Source organism: Bubalus kerabau, chromosome 10, assembly GCF_029407905.1.
Source record: "Bubalus kerabau isolate K-KA32 ecotype Philippines breed swamp buffalo chromosome 10, PCC_UOA_SB_1v2, whole genome shotgun sequence".
Lineage (NCBI taxonomy): Eukaryota > Metazoa > Chordata > Mammalia > Artiodactyla > Bovidae > Bubalus > Bubalus kerabau.
The window spans coordinates 14,396,860-14,421,670 of record NC_073633.1 but is presented as its reverse complement, the minus strand read 5'-3'; the positions used below and the strand labels follow the sequence as shown (position 1 = coordinate 14,421,670).

Below are 24,811 nucleotides of genomic sequence, written 5' to 3'. Positions count from 1 at the left end.
ACTGTGCAGTGGAGGCCTTAGTTTATCCCGTGTGACACTGGCCCACATTAAGGACCCATGTGACCTCGAGAAACCTACAATCGGCCCAAGTGAAGCGTCTGCTTGGAATTTTCCAATTGCTCAGAGGAACCTTCCCCACCCTCTCCAAATCCCCTTTATTTGGCCTTGAAAGGTTTACCTTGATTTAAGATGCCTGGTCAAATCACGTAGTATGGAAACAGTGTGTAAATATGGATTTTCTGTTTATAAGGGAATATCTGAAAGCTACTGCTTTCTAATGTGTGTGCAATGAATTATGCAAATTATATGCACTGTTGATAAACTAGGGGAAAAGATCATTTACTTACTATTTTAGGTTAAGCTAAAACATAAAGCATATAACTGAAACAATTCTCTGATTTCCTCTGAAGTTGTTGACATAGTACTTGGATTGCATACCATCCTTGTATTTAGGATTAATAATGATTACATACTTTTTTCTCATGAGAAGACACAAACCAAAAGAAAGCAAGTTTTCAAGTTGTTACCTTTTTTTGACTGATACTTTGCTTATTTAAGCAGATTTTGATGTCTACTTTACAATCAGACCTAAATGGTCCAAAGTATAGTAGTGGGCCAATTGTTGATTAATGAATTTGAACTCTGCAGTCAGCCAGTGGAGATCACCTGGGGGCAAAATACTGGCTTGGTTTTTTTTCTAAGTGACCCAGATAAATGCCAGATCTATTCTTCATGTTGTACTATTTGGACCTGGCCTGTTTTTTCTACTATTTTAATAATTAAACCACTGAAAACATATCCTCCTCTGAAGTTAAAATACCACATTAATAGTCTACTCCATAAAGTAGAAAGGCCCCTGCATAATGAGTCAGTAGACCTTTGCTCCAGGCCCCGCTGTGTCATTAACTAGTACAAAGGCCTCAGAAATCACTTTGTGCCTTTTCTCTAAAAACGGAAGATATTGGGCCAGATGCTTGCTTACCCCAGGTGGCCGGCACGAGCATCACATGGGAGCTTGTTAGAGGGCAGCCTCTAGTGCCCTCCCCTGGAGAAGGCAATGGCACCCCACTCCAGTACCCTTGCCTGGAAAATCCCATGGGCGGAGGAGCCTGGTAGGCTGCAGTCCATGGGGTCGCAAAGAGTCGGATATGACTGAGCGACTTGCCTTTCACTTTTCACTTTCATGCATTGGAGAAGGAAATGGCAACCCACTCCAGTGTTCTTGCCTGGAGAATCCCAGGGACGGGGAGCCTGGTGGGCTGCCGCCTATGGGGTCGCACAGAGTCGGACACGACTGAAGCGACTTAACAGTGCCCTCCCCAGACCTGCTGCCTCAGAATCTGTAACAAGTGCAAGTGACGTATTTACAGCAACACTTGAGAAGCACCAGACAAGATAGCTCTACCCCTCATATATTCGGATTTATGTCCCCCAAATTAGTATTTTTAAAATGCTCCCCCAGGTGATTCTAATATGTAACCAAGGTTGACAACTAAAGGACTGGGTGACTTTTAAGCTTTTTCAAATCTGAGAGCCCACGTAGCCCACCTTATTTTCTAGTTAATTAATACTTCATTCACTGGGAAATAGATCAAGGGATAGATGAGTAACTTAGAAAATCAGTTTCCAATATATATGTATGACGTGTAGAACAGGTGGCATTTTTCCCCCAAATGAAAATGCCTAGACAAGTAGGGCTTGTTAGGGCTTCCCAGGAGTCTCAGTGGTAAAGAATCCAGTTGCCAATGCAGGAGATGTAAGAGACAAACATTTGATCCCTGGGTCAGGAAGATTCTCTGGAGTAGGAATCTGGAGAGACAAGCCACTCCAGTATTCTTGCCTGGAAAATTCCATGGACCGAGGAGCCTCGTGGGCTACAGTCCATGGGGTCACAAAGAGTCGGATGTGACTGAGCACACAGAGCTTATAAAAATATTCTTATTCTGAATTTTTTTGAAAACAAATAACCTGTTTTGTGTTTCAGGCCAAGTTTTCACCGCACAAACTGGTTTGAGCCCGTGGGCTCTGAGTATCAACAGGTTATGCAAAGAGTAGGGGTGATTGACCTGTCACCATTTGGCAAGTTTAACATCAAAGGCCAAGACTCCATTAGATTGTTGGACCATCTCTTTGCAAATGTTATTCCCAAGGTAAATAACATTATAGGGGTAGGGGTATAAGGTCCAGGATCCTGGCCTGCTTAATTTTCTATCCCCTCATTTTCAAAAAATTATTTCAATTCACCTAATGATTTCTGTATGAATATGAGAATTCTTCAACTAGTGAGGGGCATTCTAGCTAATTTTCAAATTTAAATTTTTGTTGACTGAATTATTATCTAAGGATCATATGGCTTTGTTTAATTGTGTCAATAGGAACCCCCAGATTGGTTGAAATGTAATTTTTATGATCAGTAATTATAATGATCTTTTAAACTTAAAACTTCAAAATGAATGGGTTTAGGTTTACAGATAGTTCACACAATTGATATAAAAGATTCAGATGTCTTACATTGTTGACATCCACATTTTTATTTCCATATGGCATTGAAAGGATACATAAGATTTTATTCTTTTCTGTAGGTGGGTTTTACAAATATAAGTCACATGTTAACACCAAAAGGTCGAGTATATGCTGAGTTGACTGTCTCTCACCAGTCTCCTGGGGAGTTTCTATTAGTAACTGGTTCTGGGTCAGAACTTCATGATCTTAGGTAAGTGTACATGTACTAAGAAAACTATATGCATTATAACTGATCCAGTCTTCCACCAAGCGTACTTATGTTTTGTGGGCTTTTTAAATCAGTAATTGAAAATATAACTTACAGTCTTTAAACCTTTTTGTTTTAAATAAATGTCATGTCTTTCATAGGAAATTACTTCAAGTAAGGGTCCCTATAACCATCCCCTTCCCAAAGGTAAAGTAAACCAGTGGGCTTACTGGTTCTAATAATATTAACTCCTATTTATTAGGGATCACTCATATGTCAGAACCATTTTTACACATTATCTCAATAAGTTCTTTTAGTAGATTTATCTGCAAGGTGTTTATTATGCCCATTTTCAGGTGAGGAAACTGAAGTTTGGGTTAAAGTGACCTGCTCAAGTTAGTCTTGTTGACTCTGATGCTCACATTTGGTTCACGTTAATCTGTTGCCTCTGGGGTTTTCTTCTTTTTTCTTTTCCATACTTCGTGCTCCCTGGCCCATCGCTGCGTTGAAATCATTGATTTGCCAACTCTGTCCTTCACATGAATCCTCAGTCTACTATTTAGTCTACTCTAAAATATATTGTCTTTAGTATTTCAAAAATATTTGGAATATTGTTGCTTGATAAACCTCTTACTCTTAACAGACTCTCACTCTAGTTGTACTGCTGCTGCTGCTAAGTCGCTTCAGTCGTGTCCGACTCTGTGCGACCCCATAGACAGCAGCCCACCAGGCTCCCCCATCCCTGGGATTCTCCAGGCAAGAACACTGGAGTGGGTTGCCATTTCCTTCTCCAATGCGTGAAAGTGAAAAGTGAAGTTGCTTGGTCGTGTCCGACTCTTAGCGACCCCATGGACTGCAGCCTTCCAGGCTCCTCAGTCCATGGGATTTTCCAGGCAAGAGTACTGGAGTGGGGTGCCATTGCCTTCTCCTCTAGTTGTAAGGTGATACAAATTCTATCCTCCTATCCAAGATATGTTAGGAGCCATCTTAGTCACTTAGCTTTGTGTCAGCCCAGATGATCATTTTATGACAGACATGTGTAGCTCCAGGGACTGCTCAGTAAATTATAAGCAAACCCTCTCACTGGCTTCCAATCAAGACTCAGAAAGTGAAACCAGTCTTTAGAGTTTTAATCTTCTCCTTGTAATTGTCAAAGCAAGCATGTGTCTGGTGGCAGGCACGTTATTAACCTTTAGCAGCATGATTGTGTCTCCTATATATGGGTATTAGAGAAAATTTGGATTTAAATTAACTTCCCAAGATGGACTCATTAGTTTAAATGCAGTAGGGCTGTCACTGTTTGAAAAAATTTTGTGGCAGAGCTTGTTTAAATGGAAGGATCCTTCTGTACTGTGAAAAATCACCCACATATTTGTAAGTGGGTAGCTTAAAAAGAATCATTTACTATCTCTGAGACTCAGTTTCCTCAAATTTAAAAATTTGTTGATTATATGAAATGACACTCTAGGGATTTTCTGGTAATTCTAGACACACAGTATATCTTCAGAGAAATAATCTGTTACCAACATGTGTTATTCCAGCAAGATTTAACACAGTGTTTATGAATCTCAAATGCAGATGGATTGAGGAAGAGGCAATCAAAGGTGGATATGATGTTGAAATTAAAAACATAACTGATGAGCTTGGAGTCCTTGGCGTCGCAGGGCCATATTCAAGAAAGGTCCTACAGAAACTGACCTCTGAAGATCTTAGTGATAATGTTTTCAAGTTTCTTCAAACCAAGTCTTTAAAGGTTTCCAACATTCCTGTCACTGCTATCAGGATATCTTATACTGGTAAGAATTGAAAAATAACCTAAAGTAAGTCTCTAAAATTTAGAAGCACCCGGAAATGTGTGCATACACACATGTTCAGTCTCTTCAATGTAACTTTGGAGGATGATTTCTCCTGCCCAAGTCTTCTGAAAATTCTGTTTAATCACTCCGAGTCTGAGAAAGTCATTCTGCAGATTTCCAGTTGTGGTTCCAGGCCCATAGCTAGCTGCCTACCATTCAGAAAGGTAGGTGAGAAAGTGCAAAGAGGATAGTTGTTGGAATAGCTGGAAGGGATGACAGAATGCTCAGGCCAGCTGATGCTGTGTTGTTGTTGCTGCGCAGTCGTGTCTGACACTGTGACCCCAGTGGGGTCACCCACAGTGACCAATGTGGACTGCATGTGGCATGCCAGGCTTCCCTGTCCTTCACCATCCCCCGGAGCTGCTCAAATTCATGTCCATTGAGTCAGTGATGCCATCCAACCATCTCGTCCTCTGTCACCCCCTTCTTCTCCTGCCCTCAATCTTTCTCAGCATCAGCGTCTTTTCTAAATGAGTCGGCTGTTCGCACCAGATGGCCAAAATATTGGAGCTTCAGCATCAGTCCTTCAATGAATATTCAGGATTGATTTCCTTTAGGATTGATTCCATGTGGGAGAATTCAAAATGGTCTCCCTTAGAGAACATCTTGAATGCGTCAGGCACTGCCCTTATAGCATTACCGCTGTTCATCTTTCTTTCTGACTAAGTGCATTAGAGAAGTCTTCCTTGGCACCTAATGGCATGCAGTAGGTACTAGAAACAGGGATGAATGAATGCTCTCCAGTTCCCCACTGGTTCTCTGGGCTCCCTCCTAACCTCCTCTAGACTCCTTGTCCCTTTGCAGAAGGAATGCTAGGTGCCCAGCATTCACTCGGGTATGCGGTGCTCATGTCCTGGAGAAGCACCGCACCATTAGCCCTCCGCCTGGGGAACAAGGCGAGCACACAGTATAAAGGCCATAGCTCTTCCCTAGGCTTCTCTTTTCCCCATTCTCCCTCCACCCAACCTTGGAAAACTGGTGACCAGAATAAAACATAAGCAAAATAAAAAATAAGCCGACTCTTTAGTTGGGTTTCATTTTCTTTTCTTTTTTGCCTATGGTTCTAATGGTGAATGAAATGACCAAGCAGGGGAGAAGGAGGAAGCGGGGGCCATTAGAAGCTCTGGCTATTCCACAGTTGAATGATAAACATTCAAATAATTGTCATCAGTGGTCTGTATGTTTAAGCCTTGCGATTTGGGGCCAAGGAGTTGGGGGTTGAGGTGTTTAAACCTTGAACCCCTTATCTTGATAAACTTTGCCATGCTAATTCCTCACTTAACATTATGAAGCCAAGGTGAGAGGTAAGCTTAAGTGCTGAATTGTCTGAGTTGTCTTAAATGCTGCTCTCTGTGTGGGGGGTGGGGAAGTATTAGGCCCAGAAGCATCTGTCATATGGCAGGCTCCTTTGCAGTGAGGCTTGGTTGCAACTTTTTTGGGAACCGAGCTTTTATCACTCTATAGTGTCTATTTTGCAGAAATGGAACCTCTCATTTGTTGATGTGTTTTAGCTAATGCACATTAGACCTAGAGATTGTCATTCCTACTCTACTGTGGCCCTTGTGGGTGTATTTCAGGTGAGCTGGGTTGGGAGCTGTACCACAGACGAGAAGATTCTGCAGCGCTTTACGATGCTATCATGAATGCAGGCCAGGAGGAGGGAATTGACAATTTTGGAACCTATGCCATGAATGCCTTAAGACTGGAGAAAGCTTTCAGAGCCTGGGGGTCAGAGGTTTGAAATGCTATCATCTTTATTAAAATTTTACATGTGTTGTATCTGATTTTTATGCAAGGGTTAGTTTAACTGTGTTAACATTGGCTCTGACTGTAAGAGAAAGAATGTATTGTAAGAAAAAAAAATTTTGGGGGGGCCACATTGGACAGCATGCCAAATCTTAGTTCCCTGACCAGAGCTGGAATCCACACCACCAGCAATGGAAGCATGCAGTCCTAACCACTGGACCACCAGGGAAGTCCTGAAAACTTTATTTAATTAGGGACAAAGGTTTTTCTCCTCAATTTCCCAGTTACAAATTCAGGGAAACTCTGATGTAATGTTTATTCTGCCTTAATTCCCCTTGCTTGGCAGAGAGCCCTGGACATCTGCCTCTGTGTGCTGACTTTGGCTGCCCCAAGGGAGCCTGTCTACCTCATGGGATTTGAGGGCCACTTTTCAAAATTCTTCCTTCTCCTCTGTCATATTGTCTATCATCATTTCCTTCTTATTCTGCACCTTTTGGGAAAGTAACAGCAAAAGCTGTCTTTCTGAGGGGCAAGGTTGGTGGTCTGGAATGTGCTGGTCCAGCCCACACCCATCGTTAATAATGAGAACTCAGGGTTTCTATTTGTGTAGTTACACGCCATTTTTATAAGCATGATGTCATCTACCTTCTCAGCTCTCCCTGAAGAGGGTATTATTGGTGATTCTTGGGCAAGGAGGTGGGAGTTATACACACAAGCACGCTAAGAAACAATAAACAACTTGGTCCAGATTGCACAGAAGTGTCCAAACAGTGGTTCAAACTCCGTTCTCTTATTTTATCTCCAATACAGCAGACTATCTTTAGATCTCAATTTTCTCAGGTCCACTAGTTGTTTTCTTGGAATACATTGAGGTTTTAGGTATGAGAGCTTAGATAAGGGACCTTTGTAAAGGGTGTACTTCAGGGTAGGGTCTCTGGAGTTTGAATGTATCCTCTACCACATATTATGTGGCCTTAACCCTCCAGAGACTTCACTTCTCTGTAAGAGAGAGACAGTCTTTATCCTACAGAGTTATTGTCAAGATTAGGTAGCCTGCAAAGTGCCTAGGACATAAAGCGTGAATTTGAGGGCAAAGTGGGTTTGAAAGCACAGGCAGGGTCCCTAGGACAGTTAGATCAGGGGCAGAAGAAAGTGGGTTTTGAGGTGGACAATACAGCCTCCTGGAGTCACTGAAAGAACAAGAGCCCTGGGGCAGTTGTTGATTTACAGAGGATGTGCTCTGTTGCAGGGATCCTCAGCCTACCGGGGTGGGGGGGGGGGTGTCCTCAGAGGACGCTGCTGCAGGGAGAGACGGAGAGGATAGCTCTGCCTCCACTCTCAGCAAGGAATGAGCCGCGTTTCTCTGCTCTCCCCCTTTCATTTCCTTCTGTCTCCATCCCAGCCCCTCTAATTTCCCAGCGGTGCCAGCACGCCCTCTAGCGTTATTACAGCAATCAAGCATCTGGACTTTTAAAATTTTTTCCTGGAATTCTGAAACTTGTTTTTTTTAATCAATGAAATACTGTCTTAAAAGTAGACTTTTTATCATAGAACACATGCGGGCTTTAGAAATGTCAGTGTGGTAAGGACAGCATCTTAAAATCAACAAGATGGTATCGCGTGCTCTAGTAAGCATGAGGTTTGGGGTGAAACACTGAGAAAACCCTAAGTAATAAATTCTCATCTTGTTTCTGGAATTTTGAAAATTTGAGCAGGTAAAAAATAATCTTAGAGTTGCTCAAATTGACTAGGAAATATGAGGTCAAATTTTATATCATGTAAAACAAATTTATATTACGCATCTAGGTCATGCAAAGGTTGTGTTTTCTTTTGTTAAGTTTGGCTACCTTTTATGGGGTTTAGATCAGTTCTTTTGGTGCAAAAGAGACTGATGACATCAAAACAAACAAAAATCATGTCTAGTCCCAAATAATGGCTTTAGCTCTCTTTGAAGTATATTATAATGACAGCCAAATTCAACCTCTTTTTTTTTTTTTTCCTTTTCCCTCTCCTGAACTCTGTGGAAACTATTTTCCTACCATATGCTTTTTTCCTCCACTTATCCTGATTTCTGGATGATTGCAAGATAAATAAATTACTTAATAATGTTTCAAATCACATTTATGCAGAATTAGTAGGTAAAAGCTTATGAGAATCTTGTTTCTGGGAAGAACATCATTGTTGTGGCATCCCTCAGATGTTTATTATACCAAAAAAGCCTTGGAAACAAGCTGGGGATTTTAGCATCTAATTTGCTATTAAAATAACAGTATTTGCTGAAAGGCTACTTTTGAATTTTAGATTTAAAATATTACTTTAGAGGCCAGTTCACAATCTATATCTATGTCTATCTGTCTATCCATATATTTCAAATGAAAAAGTATTCTCTTTAAAAAATAAATATGAAAGTGATGTTACTAAAACTACTTATGCTCACCTAAGATTTAAAATGCATGTTTCCCTTTTAGATGAACTGTGATACAAATCCCTTGGAAGCGGGACTGGAATCTTTTGTAAAACTAAATAAGGTATGTTTACATTCCAAAGTGTACTTGAAATAAATCTTAAAACTATGCTGTTTCATGACAGAGCCATGCTTTAAAATTTAACCAAGTGTGACTCTAGGGCAAATGAGTTGAACATAAATAGTAAGCATTACTTAAGTGCTTCATGTTAAGCTTTGTCAAAATTTGATATCAGTGCAAATGATTCTAATGTGCCTGTTGATGCAATAATCCATCAACGTTGAAGACCAAATCTAAATTCTAAGATAAAAATCAGTAAGGATAAGATGTCAGCAAGCTGTTTTGTAAATCCTGGTGACTTGTGAAGTCACAATTAGCTGATGAGACAGACTGCATTAATTGACTCTTCCTGGGTGCTCAGCAGCATGAAGCAGCCTCACCCAGCAGATCTGTCCATCTGCTTATTGAGCATCGTGCTTTGCAACATCTGCGTATGAGCAACTGACACATTTCAAATATGTTCAGCATAAAAGTTATTACTGAGGAGCCAATACAGGCCCACAGAGTCATAACTGATGCTGACATTCTAAAGGGAACCTGCATCAGTGGTTCTCAGATAGCATCAGTATCATCTGGGAGCTTGCTAGAAATACAAATCCTTAGTTCTGCCAGGGTCCAGCCCCAGCTGATCCAGGGTATTCGAAGGAGAGACGGCATAGGCGAGGGTCAGGAAACAACTGCTTAATTACACTTTAATTAAGGATACAAAGAGTAATAGAATGAGGATAGCTCAGTAGGAAAATTCAGTGGAGAAAAGAGGCTGAGTAGCTTGGGCGCCACCTGCCGGGGACCAGCCCCGGCTGATCCAGGGTATTCAAAGGAGAGACGGCTAGGCGAGGGTCAGGGAATAACTGCTTAATTACACTTTAATTAAGGATACAAAGAGTAATAGAATGAGGATAGCTCAGTAGGAAAATTCAGTGGAGAAAAGAGGCTGAGTAGCTTGGTTTACGCGGGGGACCAATAAAACTTCAAGACAAGAAGCTTGCACCACTTACGTAGGCCGCAGGCGTCCTTCCGTTCTCCCGAAGGAGAGGAGACACTGAGGCCTCCCCGGTCGGATCTTAGAAGCCCAGGCATAATTAGTAAGCATGGTGGGTTCCGCGCTCCAGATGGAGACTCAACCAGAGTGAGAGAGAGAGAGACATGGGGAGACCAGTCTTTCGAGGAACTGATCCCAATTCTTTATTTTCCATGGTCTACTTTTATACACTGAGGTGTTATGCAAAAGTCATGCGGGGTCAGCAGTCCTGACTTTTATCAAAGTCAGGTGCTTCATACAAATGTATACAGAGGTCTTAGGGGTGTTACATCATCTTCTGGCCAGGGGGCCTGCTGACAATTTACGACCCTCTCCTTGTGACAGCGGTCAGTCAACCAGGACACTTATTTCTCCAGGGGTGATTATTCTTAAAACAGACGCCACCCAAATAAAGTTACATTCCTATAGGGTGAGGGTGTAGTGGGTTTTAGTTAAGGAAAGAATTTACTTAGCCTAAGGTCTAACGTGATTTATATCAAAGGTTAATACTTATATCTTCTATATATTCATTAATGTGTATAAGGGCAGGGGATATGGAGACTTAGCAGTAAACATCAGCTCAACAAATGAAAAACCCTTCACCAATACAATTTCTAATCAGCCCATTACACTTATACTAATAATTTTCTAACTTTTCTAAAGAACCTGTTTTTAGAAGGTTTAAAGTATCTCGTGCCTCTCACGGTTGGGAGGCTGTGAGCAATCACATGTGGCCGGACAAGCCTGTCAGGCAGGCTAGAGAACATTCAGAGGAGTTTGTAGGTTAAAACACTCTTGTCACGCCCAGGAATTATTATTAACTGGAGCTCTAAGTTAACTCCTTCTCCGAAAGAGGTGGTGGGGGACAGCCCCCCGTAAAGCCAGAGGTGTAGGTGAGAGCACAAAGTAGTAAAGTAGGCAGGCTCTGGTTATGGGGGTAGATGCTCGAGGATTTCCAGGGGGACTCCTGAGGCTCGATCCCGCCTTTGCGTATGTCAAGCCTCCTTCCTCATGACCTTTGCCATGGGCGGAGTGCCTCACGCCGGCCCCCAACATCTCCCCCTTTTTTATTTCTTAAAACAGCCAGATGCAGCTCAGTCGCGAGCTTCCAAATGCTCTGCCGAAGAATCCTGACAATACAAGGAAGAATGCTTATGAGAAGTAGGATTTGAGCACCAATGACAGCATAACTAGGGATATTAGACAGAATATTTTTTCCAGAAATAAAGTTAGAGAAGGTATGAAAAAAGTCATTAGCTGCTCCAGCGGCGGTAAAATCCAGTCGAGAGTGTTCCAAGGTCTGTATTTGACTATGAAGTTTCCCTAAGTCCAGGCCAATATCAGAACTATTCCAAACACCTGAGATATGATTTTTAATCTTTTCCCATTCATAATCTGTCTCGTTTACCTTCAAAGATGTCACGCATATCCACCTGTAATCAGCGTGGCATGTCAAAGCCATCTTCACCTTTAAAGCCTGCAACTCAGTCCCAATATGCATAATTGCTTCTTCTAAGGCATCTACTCTCATCTCTAATTTCCTATCTATAGCTTCCTGAGTTGCTAGAGTTAGTGAAACATTTTTAGACATGGTATCAACATATTGGGCAGTATGCACTTGTTGAGTCAATGATATTGCTGCCGCAGTAACAGAACTAATTGCTGCTATTAAAGCTGATATTCCTAAAATAAGTAAGCCCACAAACCGTCGCGATCGCATTAAATCCTGTAGTTGCTGTAACACGGCAAGACCATAGCTATCATATAGGCACCATAAGATAGGATGGGCATTGTAACACCACAAAGGAGCAAACATTACATTGAGGGTTTAAACAAGATGAAAGCATACATTGTTCACAAGTTACCACGTTAGGTCCACCTGAATAATTCATAAGTACATTAAGTTTGTTGGAGTCATTAGTAAAAAGGAAAACATAAGGCAAGGGTAGACAAGCTAAAACAGAATAAATAGAATTATTTTTTGGTTGGAGTTCACGCTGCAGCAGCCCTGTCAGTCTCGCTGGGATCTCGATGTTTATCTTGTCTCCCCTGCTGGTGGGCGCCGCGCTGGTCTGGATGGCACTTTGCGGGTGCGCTCTCCTCTCTGGCCCTCACTTGCTGCACAAACTTCTTTGCTCTAGGTCGTGGGGTGCAGCGAGGAGGGTGCAGGGCGAGGCTGGAGGCGCGGAGGCGAGAGCTGCCTGGTGGGCGGGGCGAGCGAGCGCGCGCCTCGAACCTGGCCTGTCTGGAACCCAAATTGATGAATCTGCGTCCTGTGGAAAAATACAAGCACATCCTCGACCGCTAGTTAATAATGGGTCAGGACCCTTCCATTGTCCTGAGAGGAGGTCCTTCCATTTGACTAATGGTTTTGCATTTAATTGCTCTAGGCACCAATGACGAAGCATTGCAGTAGTTCCAGCCAGATCAGCATTTAGAATATTTATTACGAAAAGAGCATGTTTGATGGGGAGATTTGATGGGGAGAGCTATACTTAAACTCCCCTTCTTTTAGTTTTTTAATTTGGATTTTTAATGTTTGATGCGCTCTTTCAACAATGGCCTGTCCCTGGGGATTATAAGGGATGACAGTATTATGTTTAATTTGAAACTTTATACAAAATTCCTGAAAAGACTTAGAAGTGTAAGCAGGAGCGTTGTCAGTTTTTTAGAGCTTTTGGCAGGCCCAAATATGAAAAACAAGTAAAGAGATGTTGTATCACATCTTTAACTACTTCCCCTGTATGAGCAGTTGCAATAATAACGTGAGAAAAGGTATCTACAGTTACATTAACAAAAGACAGTTTTCCAAATGAAGAGACATGAGTTAACATCCATTTGCCAGAGTACGTTAGGTTTGAGACCGCGAGGATTAACTCCCATAGGTAAACTATTATAAACAGTGGGGCAGTGTAGGCAAGAACGCACAATCTCTCGAGCAGTCTCTCTGGGAATTTGGAATTGATATCTTAAGGCAGTAGCATTTTGATGATGAAGTAAGTGAGAGGCTCTGGCCTCCTCAATCACAGTAGCCACTGTATTTCTGGTTAACAAGTCAGCCAAGTCATTAAAGGCATTTAAAGGGCCGGGCAATCTGGAATGAGCCCAAATGTGTCCAATAAAAAATATTTTCTTTCTTTTCTAAATTTGTTGCTGTAAATTACTTAACAAATGAAATATGGTAGTTTTATTTTCAGGCAAAACCGCAGTTTCAGTGTGTGGAAACAACCTGACAATATACTGAGAATCAGAATAAAGGTTAAATTCCTCATCTGCAAACATAGCAAAAGCCTCTATGACTGTTGTTATCTCAGCTCTTTGAGCTGAAGTTTCCCGTGTTTCTAAAACCTTTTGGTGATTTTTAGTGACTATGGAGGCTTTACCATTTGCTAACCCATCAGTAAAAATTATCTGAGCATTTGGAATAGGAGATTGTTTACATCTGACAGGAAAAATAACTGGATGTCTGGATATAAAATTCAACAAAACATGTGAAGGTAAATGATGCAAAAATTTGACCAAAATAGTTTCCTATAGCAATCTGCCAATTTTCAAACATTAGAAGAGCATCAAGTTGTTTCTTATTATATGGAATTACAATTTCTGATGTCTCTTTACCGAACAATTCAATGCTCCGTTTTCTCCCTTTTAATATCAACATAGCTATCAGTCCTGGATAAGAGGCCACTATTTCTTTAGCTTGGGCTGGGAGATGGACCCATTCTAGGGGGCCGTTTTGCCATAAAACCAATTTTTTGTCTGGCTATCTCAATTACACCTATGGGGGTTTTATGGTAAAAGAATTGTCAAGCAGTTGTCAATTTAATTTTTTAAATTTTTAAAATTTACATTTTAACAGCATAAATTTAGGGATATGTTAATTTAGGTCTAATGTTTAGTTTAGGTCTCTGTATAAATTTAAATAATAAATGTATAAACTCCTTATCTCATTTTGGTATACAGATATACCTAAATGCAAAATGTATTTATATATGTATTTATATATGGCAACAAGTATAAACTTATTGACATATAATATATATAAATCAATATACTTGAATTAATCTTTATGTTAATTAATATATATTACAGCAATACAACACATACACAGCTAATACCAACCAACACAAACCAATGTACTGTAATAATACATGTCACACATATATAATATAATTATACAGTATATAGAACATATATCATCACAGCATCAATCCATACCAATTAATATCAGCCACACACACATTATATCACTGCAATATATATTTAATTATATAGTATATATATAATATGCATATATAGTATACATATTAATTATATACAAATTAATTAAGTATAGATCTACAAATAGAATTAAGTATACCTTTATTATATTTTATTTGTACCCATATCTAATTAGGCAAACTGCAATTAGGCAAATATATTTATATTATGTATTTATAATAATATATATAGTATTGTTAATTGTACTGTCTGTTGATAACTAAGAAATTGAGAAAACCCTTCTCTGAGTATCTCTTATTTGAGACAGCACGTCCCTCTCCCATAGGGTAAAGGGGAGCGTAGGAACTACATAGGGTTGGAAAGTTTCACAGGTGTCTTTAAACTGCCAATCTAACATTTTTGAACTTTTAACTACTAGGGGGGCTTGAGGGCAAATGAAACAAAATTTGACCCCTGAAATCTATCAGGGCAACTTGCCAATGATCACTATCTTGTAAAAGACTTGCAGTTGATCCTTATTGAATGGAATTACTATATTTGCTACTTCTTTTCTAAAAAGTTCCACACTTCTTTTTTCCTCCTTTTATAATTAATTGTGCAACCAAGCTGGGATAAGATAAAACTATTTTTCTTGGGGTCACTGGTAGATGGAACCAAGGGGCCTTTTTGTCACAAGCACCCTGTAGGTGTATGTTTTGTGGCAAGAATAATTTAATCTCATCTTTTGGTAATCTTAATTAACTGATCATTTAAGGTCTCATCTACTTTAATAAGAGCTGTCTCTGTCTCGTTAGTCAACTTTTTCTTAGAACTGGAATTAGGATCGCTTTTTAAGCAATCAAACAAAGGCTTTAAATCTGCAGTAGTCAGTTTTAAATGTGGGCGTATCCAATTAATGTCTCCTAATAATTTTTGGAAATCATTTAAAGTTAGTAAACAATCTCTCCGCTTCAAAGGGGCAGTTTTTAAAACTTTTGGCAGACTTAAATATGAGAAGCAAGTAAAGAGGTGTTGTACAACATCTTTATAAGCTTTTCCAGTTATCATTTTGTAACCTAAATCTGGTCTATAGCTTTCAGATGACAAGCAACCATCTAATCTTTGCTTGAATACTTCCAGCAATGGGGAACTCACTACTCTTCAAGGTTTTAAACTCTCCCTCACCTTTTTTTCTACAGCATTCCCACCCTGCATACCACTTTTTCTAATCTCACCAACTCATTTTCAGTAGTATGTGTGGGTCAGGAACTGCGCCAGTCTTTCCCAGCAATGTTAAGAGATGTCTGTTCTTGTGTCTAATAGCCCTGACATTTTATTTTCTTGAATTAAAAGATCTTTTAAAGGCCTTGGAGCTGTAATTTCCTGCACCCAAAAAGCTAGATCACTAGCTCTGCGGCTCTTGGCTTGAGAAGTCAAGAGTTTTCTTGTCTGATACTAAGGTAAAAGCAAAAACTGTGTTACTCTTTGACCTTTATTAATTTGCAGTTTTAGTAGGCGGTGAGGTCAAAATTTTAATTTCTCAATATAATCAGAATCTACTACACCATGCACCACCAAAATTTTTTGAAAAGAAAGCGAGCTACACCCTAGCACAAGTCCTACAATGCCCTCAGGTAGGGGGCCAGCCACTCCCATTGGAATTGGAGTAACCGGCTTGTCAGGGGTTAATATTGTTGCTAAATCCCCTTACCGTTTTTCTCTTAGCCTGGGTGAGACCCCCCTGAGGGGGTTTTCTCCAAGGAGCACGCTCTGCATATTGTGCATGCAGTCTGTTTTAAAAGCTCCACTGTTTAAAAAACTTTTATCTTCCTCAGGCTTAGGCAACACTTTGAGAGGCTTTGGGGGCAAAGTGGGGAACTTTTGGGCCCTGGAAGGCGCAAATGGAGGCGGCAGCTATCGCCCCAAATCAGAAAGTGGTGGATAAGTTTTTTTAAAGTTTGCGCAGAGGGGGAGGTAGCTCGTCAGGGCGTCTGGCCACAGTGTCCTGTAAGTCCTCTCCTCTCTCCTCTGCTGATTTTTTCTTCCTTCTTCTCTTTAAATCTTTCTCAAGTTTTCTTTCCCTCACTCTATCTTTTTTCCTTCCTCTTCTCTTCTCTTTTACTTTCTATCATTTCCTTCTTGTTTCCCTCTTTCATTCTCCCTTCTTCCTTCTTACTTTCTCTCTCTCTCCCCCTCTCTTTCTCTCTGTATCTCTTTTTCTAACTTCCTTTTTTCCTTTTTCTATCTTGCTGCATTCCCTGATTCCTTCTTCCTCCGTTCCTCTCTCCTTTTCACTCTTTAGTTCTTTTTTTATCTTTAGATCTTTCTCTATTTTCTTTCCTTTTTTCTTTTTCTCTTTTTTTTTTTTTGCTTGGGTGAGGCCCCCCTGAGGGGGTTTTTTGCAAGGAGCAGGCTCTGTATATTGTGTATTCTTTAAAAGCTACTTTGTTTAAAAGAAAACTTTTTATCTTTTTCAACCCTAGGCAATGCTCTGGGAGGCTTTGGATGTAAACTGGGGAATTCTTAGGCCCTGGGAGGTGCAAGCGGAGGTGGAGTAGTCGCCTTAAATCAGAAATTGTTGGATAAATTTTTAAAGGTTTGTGTAGAGGGAGAGGGGGCTCACCAGGGCGCCCGGCCGCAGCGTCCTGTAAGCCCTCTCACTCCTCGGGAGGTAGAGCACAGTCTCCCTCCTTTTCCTCGTTAATGGCAGAAAATATGATCTGCGCAGAAGGTGGAGACCCACTACCATCCACCGCTGTAGCCTCTCCCATAGGCTATCCCACAGCCTCATGACGAGGGTTCAGAACATTTTTAATCATATTTATAGGATAAGTTTTTAGTGTTTTTTTTTTTTTTTTACCTTCACCCAAGTATCTAAATTAACAGTACCCTCTTTAAGTTTCAAGATTACTTGTATAAAGAGTTGGCGTTCTTAGTTTCAGTGTTAACCATGTCAGAAAGTTAAGTATAATAGACGATTTTGCTTTTAGCTATTAAAAGATCAGGCCTTTCTTGTCAGCCTTTTTAGAAACGTTTTTTCTCTCTAACTCTTCAACACTTTCAACACTTTCCACTCCTCTCGCCCTGTCTATCCTACAGGGGGGTCCGCGGCACCCTTGAGTGGGGTCCTAGCCATCGCGAACACTGGAAGAACAATAGGGCTGATGACCCAGATTGTTCCGGGGCGGGGGGGAACAGCAGGCTGATGACCCAAAACTGTTCCGAGGGAGAAGCAGTAGAGCTGATGACCCAAACTGCTCCGTGGGGGAACAAGAGGGCTGATGACCCAGTTGTTCCGAGAACGGGGGAGCAATAGAGCTGATGACCCTAATTGCAGGGAGCTTACCTTGGAATATCCTGTCTCGGGCGCCACCTGCCGGGGACCAGCCCCAGCTGATCCAGGGTATTCGAAGGAGAGACGGCATAGGAGAGGGTCAGGAAACAACTGCTTAATTAAACGTTAATTAAGGATATAAAGAGTAATGGAATAAGGATAGCTCAGTAGGAAAATTCAGTGGAGAAAAGAGGCTGAGTAGCTTGGTTTACGCGGGGGACCAATAAAACTTCAAGACAAGAAGCTTGCACCACTTACGTAGGCCGCAGGCGTCCTTCCGTTCTCCCGAAGGAGAGGAGACACTGAGGCCTCCCCGGTCGGATCTTAGAAGCCCAGGCATAATTAGTAAGCATGGTGGGTTCCGCGCTCCAGATGGAGACTCAACCAGAGTGAGAGAGAGAGAGACATGGGGAGACCAGTATTTCGAGAAACTGATCCCAATTCTTTATTTTCCATGGTCTACTTTTATACACTGAGATGTTATGCAAAAGTCACGCGGGGTCAGCAGTCCTGACTTTTATCAAAGTCAGGTGCTTCATACAAAAGTATACAGAGGTCTTAGGGGTGTTACATCATCTTCTGGCCGGGGGGCCTGCTGACAATTTACGACCCTCTCCTTGTGACAGCGGTCAGTCAACCAGGACACTTATTTCTCCAGGGGTGATTATTCTTAAAACAGACGCCACCCAAATAAAGTTACATTCCTATAGGGTGAGGGTGTATTGAGTTTTAGTTAAGGAAAGAATTTACTTAGCCTAAGGTCTAACGTGATTTATATCAAAGGTTAATACTTATTTCTTTTATATATTCATTAATGTGTGTAAGGGCAGGGGATGTGGAGACTTAGCAGTAAACATTGGCTCAACAAATGAAAAACCCTTCACCAATACAATTTCTAATCAGCCCATTACACTTATACTAATAATTTTCTAACTTTTCTAAAGAACCTGTTTTTAGAAGGTTTAAAGCATCTCGTGCCTCTCACGGTTGGGAGGCTGTGAGCAATCACATGTGGCCGGACAAGCCTGTCAGGCAGGCTAGAGAACATTCAGAGGAGTTTGTAGGTTAAAACACTCTTGTCACGCCCAGGAATTATTATTAACTGGAGCTCTAAGTTAACTCCTTCTCCGAAAGAGGTGGTGGGGGACAGCCCCCCGTAAAGCCAGAGGTGTAGGTGAGAGCACAAAGTAGTAAAGTAGGCAGGCTCTGGTTATGGGGGTAGATGCTCGAGGATTTCCAGGGGGACTCCTGAGGCTCGATCCCGCCTTTGCGTATGTCAAGCCTCCTTCCTCATGACCTTTGCCATGGGCGGAGTGCCTCACGCCGGCCCCCAACATAGTTCCCTACTAAATGAGGAACTGACTGAAACCTCAAACTTACTAAATGAGAATCCCTAGAGGTCAAGCCAAGTGCTCTGTATTTTAACAAGCTTCAGGGGATTCCGATGCACCTAAAGTCTGAGACGCACCAGCCTGTACAATCATTGTGGAAAAGCGTATTATGAGATCAGTTTATTACAGTCTAGCTCACCTATTGCAAACCCTACAAATATAAACCACGTTATCCCATTATGGACTAAGTGATTATGTCCCTCCAAAATCCATATGCTGAAGTCCTAAGCCCCACATGGTGCTATTTGGAGGTGGGACCTTTGGGAGGTCATTAGGGTCGGGTGACATCATCCTTGGGGTCCCCACATTGGGGTCAATGTTCTTATGAGAAGGAGAGAGATCAGAGCTTGTTGTCTGCCATGTGAGGATATAGTAAGACGGTGGCTATCTGCCAGCTAGGAAGAGGAACCTCACAGGGGAACCAAACTGGCCCTGGATCTTGGACTCACCAGTCTCCAGAACAGTGAGAAGTGCATTCCTGTTGTTTAAGCCACTCCATCTGTGCTATTTTGCTATAGCAGCCTGAGCTGATTCAGATACATATTAAGCAGTGTCTTAGTTACTATACGAGAACTTAGTGGAGGTACAGTTAGTGGTGATATTGAAGGATAAGGACAACAGCTGTCTTTGTTTAGGATATTTGTTAGAATTCCAAAATTCCTGTCCTGTCCTGCCTTAGGTGTTAATCAGCTAAAGGAAAAGCTGTTTTCACATTCCATGGAAATCTGTGAACACATGAATATGAATCAGGCTAAGGAAACTTTTTTAATGCCCCGAAGCAGTTCCAAATTTTAAGCTAAGATATTAACATAAACATGTATATTTATGGCATTAGATTTTAGGAAAAAGAACCTCTTAAAGGGTTTTAAAGGGAATATCTTTCTGTACATTTTCCCCATGACTTTTGTTTTTACAATGTACCATCTGCCTCCAGACCAGAGAAAGCAGGTTCTTGGAGTTCGGGCAGACCCTGGCAGCAGATTGCTCCTTCTGCTAACATAAGTCTTGGTTTAGCCGTGTAAAACTAAGGATCACAATGGCCTGGCTCCTGAAAGCACTAAACTCCTGTTGTTGGTCACCAGTAGGTAAATAGATAACTGACTTCTTTGCTTCAGTGTTTGGGTATTATTGTTTGGGAATAAGGCACAGACAGTCTCTTCATGTTGTAAATGGATTTTTACAACTCCCTTTATGATTTATAAGCAGGTGTGGTGTGACTTGCGTGTTTATTAGTTCCTTTAAATTAGTTCAGTAACCAAATCTCAGCTTAGAGCTAAGTTAGTTGTTTCATGGATAGTGACTTTGATTTTGTTGTTTTTATGATTTCTGAATTGTTTGTTCTCATTCGGGTGTCATAAAGTTAATTTCTAATGCTTTCACTGGCTGAAGGTCCAAGGACCGGGACCTAATCAAGCCGGTGTTTTTCAGTTGCATAACTCAGGTGGTTAGTGGGCTTCAGCCTAACCATAGCAATGCTTGCTAATTTCCAAGACAGGTAAATAGGTTGCATCAGCTTTGTTTCGAGCTTGTGTGGTGGTTTCACAACAATTTTATCTTGGTTCCGTAAGCAGTCTCTAGTGCAAAACAGGGTCCTGGAAAACGTACTTACATTACAAACTGAATCGTTTCACTTGATAAGTTGACTCCTGTGCCAGGCTGTTACCCAGCCTGGTTTCATACCTTTTAAAGAATAATATAATGCCAGTCCATATGGCTTTGGCAAATTGATGTTATATGAAAACCAAAGAAGCAAATGCAGGAGAACATTTGTATTTAAAACAAAACCAACCCCCCAGATCCTGGCATTCTCCAATTATTATAAATCATTTCTTTCTTTTTTTTACCCTTCAAAGCACATATGTAGACTTCCCTGCTTGGCCCTTCTGTGTCTGCACAATGACTGTATATGCCATAACATGAAGACAAATACAGAGATGCAGGCTGTATCAGAGCTAGGAGGATACCTACACCTCTTTATTTGAGGATGAGGAAACTGAGGCACAGAGAAGTGACCCAGGTGCTGTGCCGTGTGTGGCCCAGGTCGAACTCTGACCTCGCTGCAGTGAGTGCTTTCTCACCCACCACTTGCTCAGCCAGGTCCTTTCTTGTAACAGGCTTTCTTGTTATTCTGTTGGTAAGTTGTGTCCAACTCTTTGCTACCCCATGGACTGTAGCATGCCAGGCTCCATGGGCTCCTCCAGGCAAGAGTACTGCAGTGGGTTGCCATTTCCTTCTCCAGGGGATCTTCCCAGACCAGGGACTGAACCCAAGTCTCTTGTGTTGGCAGGTGGATTCTTTACCGCCGAGCCACCAGGGAAAGCCCTATAAAGAGCTTATCAGCCTTGGAGAACTGCCCCCAAATTTTCTGGCAACATGTATCACAGAATTTGCATGGCTACATTTTATCAGTCAGTACCTCCCCCAGTCATGTTTTTGTTATAATGAATTTTGTGTCTTGTGGTAGGATCAGAATAGCTGCTTTGGCCATTTTAAGAAGGAAGATGGATGAGTGAGGAGATGAGCCAGCCTCATTAGGGTGAATTGTGTTCTTATCAAAACTGGTACAAAAGCAGGGAAGAGAAAATTGGAGCACTGAAGAAATCTTAGATCGTAAAGATGGCATTTGTCTTCCTTAACTCTTAAAGCTCTCCGCGTCGGTCTCCCAGTGGTGCTGGCTTATGTGAAGCAAATACACCTGTGTGTACACATTGATCCGTCTAGTTGACATTTATTAAGTACTATTTGCTGAACACTTTGCTAGACCACAGGTCTAAAAATTAAAGATATGGCTCCTGATGGCTCTTAGATCTCATGAAGCTTGAAATGAGCGGAACTTTAAGAACTAAAGCTGTAGGATGTATTCTTAACCTTGATTCTAAAATTAATTCTCTGCATGAGGTGGGTCGTGCAATAGCACATATCAGAACCATCTCTTGAAGAGATGGGAAGTGCTATGAGACATGTAAATACTGAATGTTTCCTGTGAAGTCTAAAACCCCTTGACCTGAAGCAAGTTATATCATTGTGCTTAATAGTATTATAATTTGTTCCCGAGGAAGTTACTTTCTGGGGAAAAAAGTTAGTGGTTTTTCGTTGTTGTTGGAAATGAAAGAAGTGCATTAATTAAAAGCAAAAGGAAAATCAGCTGCCTTTGGGCAGAGTCATAAGTGTTCTTGGAATTTTCCTCTTGGAATTACTGAATCTATAAAACCCCAGCCAAGGGCCACAGAGGATTGAATACTAAGGGCGAAGTATTAAGATCAGAAGATTTTTTCCCCTCATAAAATGCCCCCTGCCTTTTCTCTGTCTCTCCCTCTCTTCCTGTCTTGAGTTTCTCACCAGTAGAAACAGAATAAAATGTGATACATAATTCAAGAGGGAGGAGATATATGCATGTGCTATGCTGTGCTGAGTTGCTCAGTCGTGTCCGCCTCTGCAACTCCATGGACTGTAGCCTGTCATCCGTGGGGATTCTCCAGGCAAGAATACTGGAGCGGGTTGCCATGCCCTCCTCCAGGATATATGTATACCTACAGCTCATTCACATTCTTGTACTGCAGAAACATAACATTGTAAAGCAATTATCCTCCAATTAAAAAATGTAATATTTATTAACACCAAATTGGAAGACAATATTACTTCTAGAAATTAGAAGGTCTCTCTGAGGAAAAAGGATTTAAAGCATAACCATTCAGTAAGCAAAGCCTAACCTAGATAGCATATTCAAAAGCAGAGACATTACTTTGCCAACAAAGGTCCATCTAGTCAAGGCTATGGTTTTTCCAGTGGTCATGTATGGATGTGAGAGTTGGACTGTGAAGAAGGCTGAGCACCGAAGAATTGATGCTTTTGAACTGTGGTGTTGGAGAAGACTCTTGAGAGTCCCTTGGACTGCAAGGAGATCCAACCAGTCCATCCTAAAGGAGATCAGTCCTGGGTGTTCATTGAAAGGACTGATGCTAAAGTTGAAACTCCAGTACTTTGGCCACCTCATGCAAAGAGCTGACTCATTGGAAAAGACTCTGATGCTGGGAGGGATTGGGGGCAGGAGGAGAAGGGGATGACAGAGGATGAGATGACTGGATGGCATCACCGACTCGATGCACATGAGTTTGGGTGAACTCCGGGAATTGGTGATGAACAGGGAGGCCTGGTGTGCTGCGATTCATGGGGTTGCAAAGAGTCAGACACGACTGAGTGACTGAACTGAACTGAACTGAACCATTCAGTAAGCAAAGCCTAACCATTCAGTGAGCAAAGCCTAACCATTCAGTGAGCGAAGTGGAACAAAAAGATGGTAAAGAGGCAAAACCCTCACCACCAGGCCTACTACATCCAAGTATTCAATAAACATTAGCATTATTAAAACATCAAACTGGAAATTCATCATTGTTCATGGACAACAAGTTAGAAAGGAACTTCTATTATGTTATAGTGGTGGAAGTACCCAGCTCTGGGGAAATTTTAGGTAAATGGTAATAGGATTTGAGGAAGCAGAATATTTTCAGCAACTCTCAGTCTTGACTGCACATCAGAATCACCTGAAATATCTTTCCTTTATATCTTGCAACCTTTTAAAAAAAAAACCCTCAACACTCAGGCTGTACCCCAGATCAATTAAAATAGAAGGTAGAGACTTAGGCAGCAGTATTTTTTTTTTTTAATTCCCCAGGTGATTTCAAGAAAGATTGAGAATGACTGTTTTTAGGCAAGTGACTTTCAACTGTCTAAACATTACTATCTTGGAGAACTTAAAGAAAAGTTACCTGATGCCTTACCCTCAGGGGTTCTCAAAGTGTGGTTCACAGACCAGCAGCATCAGTGTGACCTCAGGATTTATTTGAAATTCAAGTTATTGGACACCATTCCAACCCCCCAAATCAAACTCAGCAATAGTGTCTCTCCATGTGATTTTGATGAACACGAAGTCTGAGACCTGCCCAAACCAACTGGATCAACTCTAGGGGTAGGATCTGGTTTCTTGTTTTTGTTATGCAATGAAGACTACACCAAAGCCTTTGACTGTGTGGATCACAACAAACTGTGGAAAATTCTTCAAGAAATGGGAATTCCAGATCACCTTACCTGCCTCCTGAGAAATCTGTATGCAGTTCAAGAAGCAACAGTTAGAACGGGACATGGAACAACAGACTGGATGCAAATTGGGAAAGGAGTACGTCAAGGCTGTTATTTCTCACTCTGCTTATTTAACTTATATGCAGAGTACATCATGAGAAATGCCAGGCTGGATGAAGCACAAGCCGGAATCAAGATTGCTGGGAGAAATATCAGTAACCTCAGATATGCAGATGATACCACCCTTAAGGCAGAAAGTGAAGAACTAAAGAGCCTCTTGATGAAAGTGAAAGAGGAGAGTGAAAAAGTTGGCTTAAAACTCAACATTCAGAAAACTAAGATCATGGCATCTGGTCCCATCACTTCATAGCAAATAGATGGGGAAACAATGAAAACAGTGACAGACTTTATTTTCTTGGGCTCCAAAATCACTGCAGATGGTGACTGCAGCCATGAAATTAAAAGGCATTTTCTCCTTGAAAGAAAAGTTATGACCAACCTAGACAGCATATTAAAAAGCAGAGATATTACTTTGCTAACAAAGTCCATCTAGTCAAAGCTATGGGTTTTCCAGTAGTCATGTATGGATGTGAGAGTTGGACTATAAAGAAAGCTGAGTGCCAAAGAATTGATGGTTTTGAACTGTGGTGTTGGAGAAGACTCTTGAGAGTCCCTTGGACTGCAAGGAGATCCAACCAGTCCATCCTGAAGGAAATCGTTGGAAGGACTGATGCTAAAGCTGAAACTCCAATACTTTGGCCGCCTGATGTGAAGAACTGACTCATTGGAAAAGACCCTGATGCTGAGAAAGATTGAAGGCAGGAGGAGAAGGGGACGACAGAGGATGAGATGGTTAGACGGCATCACTGACTCAATGGACATGAGTTTGTGTAAGCTTCGGGAGTTGGTGATGGACAGAGAAGCCTGGTGTGCTGCAGTCCCTGGGGTCGCA

The 24,811-nt window shown here is 41.4% G+C and overlaps 1 protein-coding gene across 1 annotated transcript in view; it reads left to right on the top strand.

Moving 5' to 3' along the window:
- Nucleotides 1-24,811, top strand: part of DMGDH (dimethylglycine dehydrogenase) — an 85,023-nt gene that overhangs the window by 35,442 nt on the left and 24,770 nt on the right. The window contains exons 10-14 of the mRNA XM_055536656.1: nucleotides 1,985-2,150; nucleotides 2,583-2,713; nucleotides 4,289-4,506; nucleotides 6,144-6,301; nucleotides 8,781-8,840. Of these exons, the coding sequence (XP_055392631.1) occupies nucleotides 1,985-2,150; nucleotides 2,583-2,713; nucleotides 4,289-4,506; nucleotides 6,144-6,301; nucleotides 8,781-8,840 (733 nt within the window). The remainder of the gene's footprint in view (nucleotides 1-1,984; nucleotides 2,151-2,582; nucleotides 2,714-4,288; nucleotides 4,507-6,143; nucleotides 6,302-8,780; nucleotides 8,841-24,811) is intronic.